We start from the raw sequence: 13,652 nt of genomic DNA on the forward strand, positions 1-13,652 counted from the left end.
CAAAAAAACACATGTTCCTCACATTTCTGTGGCAGAAAGTTCTGGAATCTGAGAGGAGCCACAAATTTCCTTCCACCCAGCATTCCCCTAAGTCTCTCGATAAAAATGGTACCTCACTTCTGTGGGTAGGCCTAGCGCCCACGAAAGGAAATGGCCCAAAACACAACGTGGACAGAACATATTTTTTCACAGAAAACAGAGGTGTTTTTTGCAAAGTGCCTACCTGTGGAGTTTGGCCTCTAGCTCAGCCGGCCCCGGGGGGGGGGGGTGGAGCAGAAATAATTTGCTCCCCCCCCCCAGGGAGCGACCCTTGCCTAAGGGGTCACTCCCTTTGCGTGAAATTCACGCAAAGAAAAAACTCCCTGGTGTCTAGTGGTTTCTACCCCCCTTGGGGGCAGATTGGCCTCATCAAAATAGGCCAATCTGCCCCCAAGGGGGGCAGAAATGGCCAAAATATAATTTTCCACCAAGGGAAGCGACCCTTGCCTAAGGGGTCGCTCCCCACCCCAAAAAAAAAAAAATGGTCCCTGGTGCCTAGAGGTTTCTGCCCCCAGGGGGGGCAGAAAAGGCCTTCCCGAAAATATGCCCCCCCTGGGAGCGACCCTTGCCCAAGGGGTCGCTCCCTTTTGTCAATAACAATAAAATAAAAAAAATCCCTGGTGTCTAGTGGGGTTTCAAAAGCCGGATTGCAAGCAATCCGGCTTTTGAAACCCTCGGAGGGACTTCAAAGGGAAGGAAATACTTTTCCTTCCCTTTGAAGCCCCTCCGGGCCTCCCAAGTGATTGAAAAAGAAATGCAAATCGCGCTGGAAGCAGAGCTTCCAGCGCGACTAGGGAGGCCCCTGTGACAAATCAGTGCACGCTCGCGCGCTGACGTCACAGGGGGGGGTCGGGGGTGGAAGGGGAAGGTCTTCCCCTTCCATCCCGACTTGAGGGGGGTGAACGGGGGGCGCGCTAGCGTGCCCCCAAGTTCCCCTGTGCCATGGACGAGATGATCTCGTCCAAGGCACAGGGGAACTGTAGCCTTGGACGAGATCATCTCGTCCAAGGCACAGAACCGGTTAATGTGTGTAAGTGCTGTGTGACTACATGAACTTTGCATGTCTTCTAGATAAACCTTGGCTGCTCATCCATATCTAGAGAGCCTGGCTTCTAGACACTGCCTACACTTCACTAAGAGGAGATACCTGGAATAAGTACCATAGGTACCCACCATACACCAGGCCAGCTTCCTACAGTGGAGCAACTTCAATATGTTTTGGGCAAATGATTTGTCTGCTCTAAATCACAGGTGACTATTGCCACATGCTTGACACTCGCTTGGGTATCTTGAGGCAGATGTCTTAAGTACTGTAACAAGTTATGTGTTAAGGGTATCTTGTTGCAGCAGAAAATTCATGTTGCAGTCTTAGCACTTGTGAGTGTTTTACTTGATATTTGGCAACAAGATAGTACTGGTTAATAACAGTAACTTGTGTATTGCATCCAGAAATACGCCAGAGTACCCAAACTGTTTCCACTGTAGAAAACACCAAATGGCTAAGCTTTGCCTCCAGGTTTACACCATTAGTCTGTTAGCAACACACTACAGATGAACTGTTCAATGATATTGGTATATACTTTTTCAACATTATCTCTATCTTTAGTGAAGAAGTTGAGACAAACATTCATAATGCTTGCTGTCATCAATCTGAGGTGGGCAAGACAGCCATGGTTCTTTCTCTGTGCTATCTGTCCACCTGCATCAGTTACCCTGAGAGCCGAATTTTAAACTCTTCAAGGTTAATAAAAATTAAGCTTGAGATTTGGCAACTGAGGTCCTAGAGTTTGAATATCTGAAATGTCCTGAAAATGTGCTTATTCTGCTCGAGTCTTGTAAATCAACTGCAGAAATTTATGATGCCAAATAGAAACTGTTTCTCCCTTATTGCTAAAGTAAGAACCTTTTTAAGCATTGATACTTGGTTTTTCCCTCTTGCAACTTGTGCACCCCATACTAGATGGTAGAAATGTGCACAACATGTAACTCTATAGCACTGCAATTAGCAGTGTTATTTACCATGCCTATGTGGGCCCTGAAATTGCTTTGAAGGCAGCCTATTGTTGCAAACACCAAAATGTAAAAAAGTGGAACACAGACAGAATTGTGACAGTTCTGAGGCTCCTTTCTTGAGTCTTGACCAAGAAACATGAGATGTAAAATTGGTTAATGTATTGTATTTTTCCCTTTGTTTCAGAATGTCTTGAGGAAAGTCCAACATCAAGATGCCCTGCAGATATCTGATGTGGTGATGGCCTCTCTTCTCAGGATGTTTCAGGGCACTGCTGGTTCAGGTGGTGTGCAAGAGGATGCCTTGATGGCGGTCAGCACTTTAGTGGAAGGTTAGTCATGGGAGGCGTGGCTCATAAAGGTGGACCAATGCTAGACCTGTGCCACTAGTTCTGGAAACTACTCCACATCTTGCACTCTGTTAGGCGTGCCCCTGGGTTTAACATAGTTTGAACCTTTGGGTTCCAAGACCGTTGGTTCATTGTCACCTTTTTAGAACACTACTTATGGTGGTAATCAGCTGTTGGTGCAGTTGTGCAACCGGTTCAGACACATTTACCCCATAATTGTGTAAAGTCTGGGGAGCAAACACTTAAAATACCTACTTTTGCATGGTTAACCTGTGCATTGATCTGGTTACTATTGTTACTATTGTTGATGTTTTGACATACTGGAATCTGCCTCAAGTGCATTGCCAAGCTCTGGAGGATGTAATGTCTTGTGACCAATATAGAGGGCGGTGAGGTAATAGCTTCCTAGTAATCAGCCACTATTAAATTAATGATGTGGAAAAGCAGTGTATCTTTGGACATAGCTCTGAGCTGGCACTCGTTCATGGACTGTATGGGATGTTTGTTCAGCAGAAATTGGTCTGTTTTGAAGATTGGAGCAGCAGCAGTTTCCGTTCTCCAAGGATTTGAAGATTATTTTTTCAGGGTCGTCTTTACATTGCAGCAAATGGTGAACACTTTAGACAGCGGCTTAGCCTTCAACAACAAAAAAGCGCACACAAAATGAAGTTCATTCGTGAGCAACTCTGGGTCTTGAAAATGTGTTCTTCACAGAAAGATACATATCTTTTAATTTACCCTTGTGTTGCAGTGTTGGGTGGTGAATTCCTCAAATACATGGATGCCTTTAAACCGTTTTTGGGAATTGGACTGAAGAACTATGCAGAGTACCAGGTATAGCAACATTTTTCAGTGATCCACTACTGCGTAACAGTGCTGCATATTTAAATGGTTCCAATGTGTCCAATTTGGGAGAATTACCTGTGCCCCGCTTTTGACCATGTGATTGCTCCCACCCCAGTACAACGTGATGCTCCCACCCCAGTACAACGTGATGCTCCCACCCCAGTACAACGTGATGCTCCCACCCCAGTACAACGTGATGCTCCCACCCCAGTACAACGTGATTCCCCCCCCCCCCCCCCCCCCCCAGGTTTAACAGGCTTCCCATTGGCTGTACCTAACCTATCGTTGGTACTTGCCCTAGTACAGAGTGGGCCTATTCATGCATTTGTTGTAATTATTAAAAACTGCTTATGTCTAAACAGGTCACGGTTGTTTGTGTAGGAAGCAAACAGTGGTTTTGCATAACAAGTCATACCTTCATTGCAGGTGTGTCTGGCTGCTGTGGGCCTTGTTGGAGACTTGTGTCGAGCCCTACAAACCAACATTTTGCCCTTCTGTGATGAGGTCATGCAACTGCTGCTGGAGAATCTTGGGGTAATTATCTTAAGGGAATGGTTTTCTAGCTGCACTGTTTGTGTTAAGAGTAAGTCCTGTGCAAGCTTGTTGCTGCTGGATTCAAAGAAATCAAACTTTCATTAACAGAATGAGAACGTTCATCGGTCGGTAAAACCTCAGATTCTCTCCGTGTTTGGCGATATTGCCCTCGCTATTGGAGGAGAGTTTAAGAAATATCTTGAAGTTGTATTGAACACACTGCAGCAAGCATCCCAAGCCCAGGTTGATAAGGTAAATGAAAAATTTGCTTACATAAATTCTTTATCCATTGCTCATTTTGCTGGAGAAGATTCGGTAACCCATCCTCTCCCTTTTAGCATCTTGGAACTGTAGGCTGCAGGGATCTCTATTTGAGTTATCTAGAACCAATATTAATGTTGCTTGGAACAGTCAAGTGTGATTCGGGCTCAGTGGGCAAATTTTTAAGGACTCCTAATTTATGCACTGGGAAATACCGCGAGCACTGTGGAGTTGGAGGAATTTTGGGGCAATGGAGGCTTGGATAGCATAGATTTAATTTGAACTTTGATGTACACTATTTTTGTTTTGTCATTCATTTGTGATGTTGAACAGGTTGAATGCCAACTGCTACTAGGTTGGGGTGGGAGAAGAATACTGCTTTTCACCTACTCACTTGCAACGTTTCTATGCAGGTCTACATTCTGTCATTACTGTAACACTAACCCATCTTTGAAGACATCTCCATGCCCTTAACACTTGCTTGCCCAATCATGGGTTTAAGTGTGATGCAAAGCCTTTCACTGAAAGAAACGTATTAGACATTGAAAGAAGACGTGGAGCGCACTACACTAGATCTACATGAGTTTGTCTCCTACTGTGTGTTCTAAGAAATTGGAGCATGAAAGTAGCAGAGACTGCATATTGTGTACTGTTAATAATGCGAGCACAGATAATTGGATCCAATCCATGTTTTAAGGATTCCAAATTACTGCTCTGCAGTATGTTAAACTATGACTCCCTTTAATACCCACCCCTCTCCTATTGCACAGGTAAGACAACCCTCAGAAGGCCAGTTTTAAATCAACAAAATTTGACACCAACTGTCTTAAGGACACATTATTTTCTGTGCCATAAAAATTGAAACCAGTTTTCAATGAGCTGAATGATAGTCCCAAAAAGAGGATCAAGGTCTACACACGAGCAGACCTTAAAGATGATTTGAAGTCCACTGTTTAAAGTGGACTTAAAACCAGATCAAATTGGTGAGGGAGGGAGAGGATTTCAACTGGCGTAGTTATCTGATCTTGACTGGATATAGGTAGACCATGGCTCTCCGACCAACCACCACCACCGTAACAGAACTTGCATGTAAGGATGCAAGTTCAACTTTTATAAAGACCTGCTGTGTCATTGCCCGTAGATACACATCATGCTGTTGGTGCAGCACAAAGGGGCACAAGAGAAGCAGACGATAAAAAGCAGATATTTTATATCTAATGGAGCATCTTGTTACTGATTCTTTACCTTAAGATTTTCCCCAGACGTCAGTCTGGATCAGAAGATTTTCTTCAAGCGGTACTCCTATGTGCCTTTGGGTAGCATTGGTTGGCCCTGCGTCCGTCGCAGGTCTGATATTGGCACCACCCCGGTGTGCTGACGTCAGTTCTTTTCTTTACAAGCCAGCGCTGATCTGAAGAAAGAGCAACCCCTCAGTAATTTTTTGACTAGTCTTCTTTGACTTTTTGTCAGGTTGTTTTTTTTTGTTGTTTTTTTGTTGTTGTTGTTTAACTCCTTGTGCATGAAGGGATGTCTTGGAAGATGACTGGTTTCAAGCCCTGTGGGTCCTGTCATCTGGCGCCTTTGGTGCCTGGAGCACAACCAAGACCTGAAGTTGTGTTTTGTGTTGGGCCATGCATCCGAAGGCTTGGAGTGCGAGCTCCCTGAAACTAATGGCAGCCCAACGCTCAACTCCGCAAGTCTTGGTCGAGAGGAAGGTCTCTGGATCGGTCGCAGAGTCCACATTTGTGGTAGTCCCACTCAAAGTCCTCTGGACGATCAGGTAAGTTAATGCATAAGAAGGCAAACAGTTCAACTTCACTTCATCTGTTAGCCGACAAAGGAGTGGGAGCATAGTCGCTCTAGGCCTCCCTCTGCAGAGCTTGTGTCTGACCTGACTCTACGCCTCCCTGAGTTTCTGGAAGCTGGAGTAACCCCTACCCAAATTAGAGTTCTATGAGGCAATGCACCTCATTTCTGTGCAGTCTGACACTTCTGGCTCGCCCCTTCAGGTTTCGCTTCAGTCTTGGCTCAGAGGGGCACCCAGAGATCCATGCTTGGATCCAGACCTGTCGGTCGTACTAACTCTACTTTCCCCAATGCCGCTCCTGACGCAGACACTGCCAGTGCCCTCGGACGGTGCTGTCCCCCCATCTTCATTGCGGTTTCCGACAGAGCTAGATGGGCATCTTGCAATGCAGATTTTCCCCCCATGTCGGACCCTGAGCCTTATTTCTATGGGCCAGGTTACGGTCAGGAATGGGAGAGGTAGCTGGATCCTTTGGAATGCCAGCTCCATGAATCTATGGACTGGTGTACAGACTTAGTTGAAACTAGTGGTCTGAATACCTCCCCAGATACTGTATGCTTTCTCCCCCTACTGTCCCTACAGAGGAGGGAACGTCCTATTCTGTGGTGGTGAAAAGAGCAGCTGAGATCCTGGACCTTGAGTTGCCTTTAGTGGCAGCCAGAAGTAACCCACCTTACAGAGGTGCTTTATTCTCCGAACCCCTGCTCCCCTTCGTTGAAGCCCTTACGGATGTCCTACTGGGTACCCAGTCAAAACCCAGCACAGGGACTCCTGTGAACAGGACAACTGCCCATAGCCATCGCCCTGCTCCAGGTGACCCTAGTTTCCTTACGCAACACCCCACCCCACCCCTGAGAGCTTTGTTATCCAAGCCTCGATCTCCTATGCTGTGTTCCCATCCACACCCCTAGAAAGGGAATTAGAGGCTGGACACACTTGGGAAGATGTTTTCTTCCACCAGCCTGGCATTGCGGTCAGTGAACACTGCATGCCTTTTGGGCAGGTATTCCTATATGCTGTTTGATGTGGTTGCCCAAGTGCTGCCTTAGGTCCCAGAGGAGGCCCAGCCTGTACTTTCCCAAGCAGTTGCTGATGGGAGAGACTCTGCAAAGTTCGTGATCTGATGTGGACTAAACACAGCCGACCTACTGGAAAGAGTGATTTCATCGACAGTGGCCCTAAAGCACCACGCCGCCTTTTTCAGGGGACAAGCCCTTTGGTGGCAACTGTCTCTTCGTAGAAAAAGCAGACTTTGTCCTCAAACGCTTCATGGATTCTCATGCTACGGCCAGGTCCTTGGGCCTCACGGTGGCCCCTCGTCCCCTGAGTCTGCTTTTCACCCATTTTTTTGGCTACAGAATGGGCACACCCACATCCATTCATCTCCAGTCAGTGCCACGCATGCTGCCCAGCATATGTGGCCAGGATGTGGGATCCACTGCCCTTGTGGATCAGGGGGCAAGCGGTCTGTTAAGTCCACTGCCCCCTAGCAGTGGCCTCCAAACCTTCCTAGTCCTACTCTTTCCCCACCAGGGACCAGTCGGAGGCAGGATCCGCCATCACCTGCTCCGCTGGCTATCCATCACGTCAGACAGGTGGATTTTGCAGATAGTCCAAAGGGACTAATCTCTCCCCTTCGAGACTAGTCCAGCCATCCATGCCACCATCTTACGGTCAGATGGAGGATCACTTGGCACTTCTCAGGATGTTATGGCTCTCTTGGCATAGGGAACCATAGAAAAGGTTCTTATGCCAGAAATAGGCTGTGGTTGCTATTCCAGCTACTTTCTGGTACCCAAAAAGGATAGGCCTCAAGCCTATTCTAGATGTTAGGACCCTCAGTCTCTTCCTCAAGAAGTCCAAAAAGCTCACTCTGGCTCGTGTTCTTTCTGCCCGATACCCAGGAAATTGGATGGTAGCAGTAGACTTGCATATTGCTTATTTCCATATTCCCTGCCTGCCTGCCCAGACATTACTTGCAGTTCACAGTAGGCCACAAGCACTTCCAGTTCACTGTGCTCCCTTTTCGGCCTTACCAGCACGCCTCTGGTGTTCACCAAGTTGATGGTGGTGGTTGCAGCTCATCTGTGTGGATCATGGGTTTGTCTTCCCCTTATCTTGACGATTGGCTGTTGAAGGTGGGCTTGCCCCCGCTGTTGACTCCTACCTCCAGACCATGGCGGACCTCCTGCATTCGCTGCCGTTATCTATAAATGTGCAAAGTCCCACTCTGACGCTCCCTTTCATCGGAGCTTAAATGGACACAGTGCAGTTTGGGGCTTTTCCTCCTGAGTGGCTGGATATTCAGGTTATGACACCAATGTTTTAACCTCTGTCCTGGATTTCAGTGAGCATGACTGAGGCTGCTGCCCCCCCTTATGGCCTCCTGCTGGTGACTCGTGCTAGATCGCGTATGCAGGCTCTGCAGTGGCACCTGAATTTCCAGTGGGCGCAGCATCAGGGGAAATCTCGTCAACATGGCCCAGATCTTAGAGGGAACTGCACAAGATCTGCAATGGTGGTTAACTAATTGCAATTGTGTCAGGCAGACCACTCTCACATTCCCAACTAGATATGATAGTGACAGATGTCACTGTGGGGATGGGGCCATCTGGGAGAGGTGGCGCTTGGAGTCTGGTCAGTGTTGTAATTCAGACTCCACATCAACCTGTTGGAGTTCCGCGTGATCCGGCTAGCATTGAAAGCACTTCCATCTGTCAAGGGGAAGGTAGTGCAGGTGTTCATGGACCACACCACAGTCAGGTGGTACTGCAACAAGTAGGGCAGGGTGAAGTTGTGGACCCTTTGTCAGGGGGCTCTGCGCCTCTGGATGTGGCTAGAACATCAGGGTATTTTCCTGGTGGTTCAACATCTGGCTGACTCTGACTGCCAGAGCAGACTCAACCGAAAAATGTCTACTGGATCACAAATGCCATCTCCATCCGGATGTGGCAGAACATCTTTTTCAGTTGTGGGGTGAGCCTTGGTTAGATTGATTTGCCCCTGCTGAGAATGCTCAATGTCATTAATATTGTGTGTTGGAGTTTCCAAGGCAGCAATCGCTCAGCAATGCTTTTCGTCATGGGTGGAACTCAGGCTTCCTGTACGACCTTCCACCCATACCACTTAGGCCCGGTTTTTAAGAACTCTGGGCAGAAGTAATCCATGTGGCTTTAGACTGGGCATGAAGAGCTTGGTATTCCAAGCTGCTGATCATGGCCATCGATCCTTTGGTCAGACTGCCCATTCGGAGGATCTTCTGTTACAGGGGAGGGTTCTCCACCTGAATCTGTCCAGTCTCTGCCTTCTTGCGTGGAGATTGAGCGGTGACAGTTGACAGATTTTGACCTGCTGCCTGAAGTCTGTAACATACTCTTGGCAGCCAGGTGTCCCTCCCCCAAAAAGGCATACGCCTGTCGTGGCATGCCATGTTTGTGGCATAGTGCACTGACAAGTCTGACTCCACTTTCTGCTCCTCTTTCTGAGGTCCTATTGTTTATCCTTTCTCTGACCTAGCAGGGGTCTGCAATGGGCACTCTCAAAGGTTATCAGTCTGCTATTTCTGCTTTTTTGTGGTTGCCTGATCAACCTTCCTTGTTTAATGGTAGATAAGCTAGAACACTAAATAGCTGCATTATCCATATTATGCTTAAAGCCCTTATATGGGGCAGACAGCAGTCCATCCCATCGGACTTTATCATCCTTAAACTAATACAACAGTGCCATCTGCCGGAATATTAAAAAAGGTATTCTATTTGAAATGTTAGATCAGGGTCCTCCAATCAAGAGGGTCCTTTGCCACCAAACAATGACTCTTAATTTATGGATTTCAATAACTTATGCTTCTTCTGGATTTACTGTCCTTCCCATGGACTGTGGAGAGTGGTTACTTAGGATGATTTCTACCAACAATCATAAAGCATCGTAATTGTTTGCTGGACACATCATCCACCCGTTATTTGAACCATTAATTTGGATTTGGAGACCATGGGGGAGAAGGCAGTCATCTTTAAGAAAATATTTTAAGGCAACCTGAGCTGAGGTGACTCTGACTTTTAGAAATCCTCCATCTTGCAGATGGAGGATTCCCCCAATAGGGATAGGAATGTGACCCCCTCCCCTTGGGAGGAGGCACAAAGAGGGTATACCCACCCTTGGGGCTAGTAGCCATTGGCTACTAATCCCCCAGACCTAAACACGCCCTTAAATTTAGTATTTAAGGGTTCCCCAGAACCTAGGAACTCAGATTCCTGCAACCTAAGAAGAAGAGGACTGCTAAGCTGAAAAACCCTGCAGAGAAGACGGACACCAACTGCTTTGGCCCCAGCTCTACCAGCCTGTCTCCCCCCTTCTAAAGACACTGCTCCAGCGACGCTTTCCCCAGGGACCAGCGACCTCTGAATCCTCAGAGGACTGCCCTGCTCTAGAAGGACCAAGAACTCCAGAGGACAGCGGCTCTGTTCACCCAAGACTGCAACTTTGTAACAAAGGACCAACTTTAAAACAACTTGCGTTTCCCGCCGGAAGCGTGAGACTTGCTACTCTGCACCCAACGCCCCCGGCTCGACTTGTGGAGAACAATCACTTCAGGGAGGGAGGACTCCCTGGCGACTGCGAAACCGTGAGTAGCCAGAGTGGCCCCCCCTGAGCCCTCACAGTGACGCATGCAGAGGGAATCCCGAGACTCCCCCTGACCGCGACTGCCTGCTTCCCAGATCCCGATGCCTGGTAAAGACCCTGCACCCGCAGCCCCCAGGACCTGAAGGCTCGGAACTCCAGTGCAGGAGTGACCCCCAGCAGGCCCTCTCCCTTGCCCAGGTGGTGGCTACCCTGAGGACCCCCCCCCCCCCCCCCCCCCCTTGCCTGCATCGCTGAAGAGACCCCTTGGTCTCCCATTGATTTCAATTACAAACCCGACGCATGTTTACACACTGCACCCGGCCGCCCCGTGCTGCTGAGGGTGTACTTTCTGTGTGGACTTGTGTTTCCCCCTCCCCTCCCCCCCGATGCCCTACAAAACCCCCCTGGTCTGCCCTCCGAAGACGCGGGTACTTACCTGCTGGCCGACTGGAACCGGGGCACCCCCTTCTCCATTGAAGCCTATGCGTTTTGGGCACCACTTTGACCTCTGCACCTGACCGGCCCTGAGCTGCTGGTGTGGTAACTTTGGGGTTGCTCTGAACCCCCAACGGTGGGCTACCTTGGACCCAAACTTGAACCCCGTAGGTGGTTTACTTACCTGCAAAAACTAACAAACACTTACTCCCCCTGTAGGGAGCTGGACCACCTCAACAGTTTTGGATTTTCACCTTTCATTTGCATCAGCCATCTGAGAGGTCTGTGGTCAGTTTGAACTACAAAGTGAGTACCAAAGAGGTATGGTCTCAGCTTCTTCAGGGACCAAACCACAGCAAAGGCCTCCCTCTCAATGGCACTCCAACGCTGCTCCCTGGGGAGTAACCTCCTGCTAATGAAAGCAACAGGCTGGTCAAGGCCATCATCATTTGTTTGGGACAAAACTGCCCCTATCCCATGTTCAGAGGCATCTGTCTGCACAATGAACTGCTTGGAGTAATCTGGAGCTTTTAGAACTTGTTCTGTGCACATTGCTTGTTTCAGGGTGTCAAAGGCCTGTTGGCATTCTACAGTCCAGTTTACCTTCTTGGGCATTTTCTCGGAGGTAAGTTCTGTGAGGGCTGTCACTATGGATCCATAACCCTTCACAAACCTCCTGTAATACCCAGTCAAGCCAAGGAATACCCTGACTTGAGTCTGGGTTTTTGGAGCTGCCCAGTCCAGAATAGTCTGGATCTTAGGCTGGAGGTGTCCCAAGTAAACCACAGTTCCCTGCCCTATCTGGCATTTGGATGCCTTGATAGAGAGGCCTGCTGATTGCAGAGCCTTCAAAACCTTCTTCAGGTGGACCAGGTGATCCTGCCAGCTGGAGCTAAAGACAGCAATATAGTCAAGATAAGCTGCACTAAAAGACTCCAAGCCAGCAAGGACTTGATTAACCAACCTTTGGAAGGTGGCAGGGGCATTCTTTAAACCAAGGGGCATAACAGTAAACTGATAATGCCCATCAGGTGTGGAGAATGCTGTCTTTTCTTTTGCTCCTGGTGCCATTTTGATTTGCCAGTACCCTGCTGTTAAGTCAAAGGTACTTAAGAATTTGGCAGCACCTAATTTATCAATCAGTTCATCAGCCCTTGGAATGGGATGGGCATCTGTCTTGGTGACAGAATTAAGTCCTCTGTAGTCCACACACAACCTCATCTCTTTCCATCTTTGGTGTGAGGTTTGGGGACTAAGACCACTGGGCTAGCGCAGGGGCTGTCGGAATTCTCAATGACTCCCAATTCCAGCATCTTGTGGACTTCCACCTTGATGCTTTCCTTAACTTGGTCAGACTGTCTGAATATTTTGTTTTTGACAGGCATACTGTCTCCTGTGTCCACATCATGGGTACACAGGTGTGTCTGACCAGGGGTTAGGAAAAAGAGCTCAAACTTTTGCAGGACCTTCCTACAATCAGATTGCTGTTGGCCAGAGAGGGTGTCTGAGTAGATCACTCCATCAACTGAGCCATCTTTAGGGTTTGTGGAGAGGAGATCAGGGAGAGGTTCACTCTCAGCTTCCTGGTCCTCATCTGTTGCCATCAACAGATTCACATCAGCCCTGTCATGGAAGAGCTTAAGGTGGTTCACATGGATCACCCTCTTGGGGCTCCTGCTAGTGCCTTGGTCCACCAGGCAGGTGACCTGACTTCTTTTCTAGCACTGGGTAAGGGCCACTCCATTTGTCCTGAAGTGCCCTGGGAGCCACAGGCTCCAGAACCCAGACTTTCTGCCCTGGTTGGAATTCAACCATTGCAGCCTTTTGGTCATACCAAAACCTCTGGAGCTGTTGGCTGGCCTCAAGGTTCTTACTTGCCTTTTCCATGTACTCTGCCATCCTTGAATGTAGGCCAAGTACATAGTCCACTATGTCTTGTTTAGGCTCATGAAGAGGTCTCTCCCAGCCATCTTTCACAAGAGCTAGTGGTCCCCTTACAGGGTGGCCAAACAGAAGTTCAAAGGGTGAGAACCCTACTCCCTTCTGAGGCACCTCTGTAAGCGAAAAGCAGACATGGCAAGAGGACATCCCATCTCCTTTTGAGTTTTTCAGGGAGCCCCATGATCATGCCTTTTAATGTCTTGTTGAATCTCTCAACAAGGCCATTAGTTTGTGGATGGTATGGTGTAGTGAATTTATAAGTCACTCCACACTCATTCCACATGTGTTTCAGGTATGCTGACATGAAGTTGGTAGCTCTGTCAGACACCACCTCCTTAGGAAAACCCACTCTGGTAAAAATACCAATGAGGGCCTTGGCTACTGCAGGGGCAGTAGTCGACCTAAAGGGAATAGCTTCAGGGTATCTAGTAGCATGATCCACTACTACTAGTATGTACATGTTCCCTGAGGCTGTGGGAGGTTCAAGTGGACCCACTATGTCCACACCCACTCTTTCAAAGGGGACCCCCACCACTGGAAGTGGAATGAGGGGGGCCTTTGGGTGTCCACCTGTCTTACCACTGGCTTGATAGGTGGTACAGGAGACACACAACTCCTTGACTTTCTGGGACATGTTGGGCCAGTAGAAGTGGTTGACTAGTCTCTCCCACGTCTTGGTTTGTCCCAAATACCCAGCAAGAGGAATATCATGGGCTACGGTCAGTATGAACTCCTTAAACTCCTGAGGCACTACCACTCTCCTAGTGGCACCAGGTTTGGGATCTCTTGCCTCAGTGTAAAGGAGTCCA

At 48.3% G+C, this 13,652-nt stretch overlaps 1 protein-coding gene across 1 annotated transcript in view; it reads left to right on the forward strand.

Annotated features, from left to right (window-relative positions):
- KPNB1 (karyopherin subunit beta 1) overlaps window positions 1–13,652 on the forward strand; it is a 104,147-nt gene that overhangs the window by 55,336 nt on the left and 35,159 nt on the right. Inside the window, exons 15-18 of the mRNA XM_069237502.1 lie at window positions 2,237–2,381; window positions 3,151–3,233; window positions 3,672–3,779; window positions 3,888–4,031. Coding sequence (XP_069093603.1) covers window positions 2,237–2,381; window positions 3,151–3,233; window positions 3,672–3,779; window positions 3,888–4,031 — 480 coding nt within the window. The remainder of the gene's footprint in view (window positions 1–2,236; window positions 2,382–3,150; window positions 3,234–3,671; window positions 3,780–3,887; window positions 4,032–13,652) is intronic.

This window comes from Pleurodeles waltl, chromosome 6 (genome assembly GCF_031143425.1).
Source record: "Pleurodeles waltl isolate 20211129_DDA chromosome 6, aPleWal1.hap1.20221129, whole genome shotgun sequence".
Taxonomy (NCBI): domain Eukaryota; kingdom Metazoa; phylum Chordata; class Amphibia; order Caudata; family Salamandridae; genus Pleurodeles; species Pleurodeles waltl.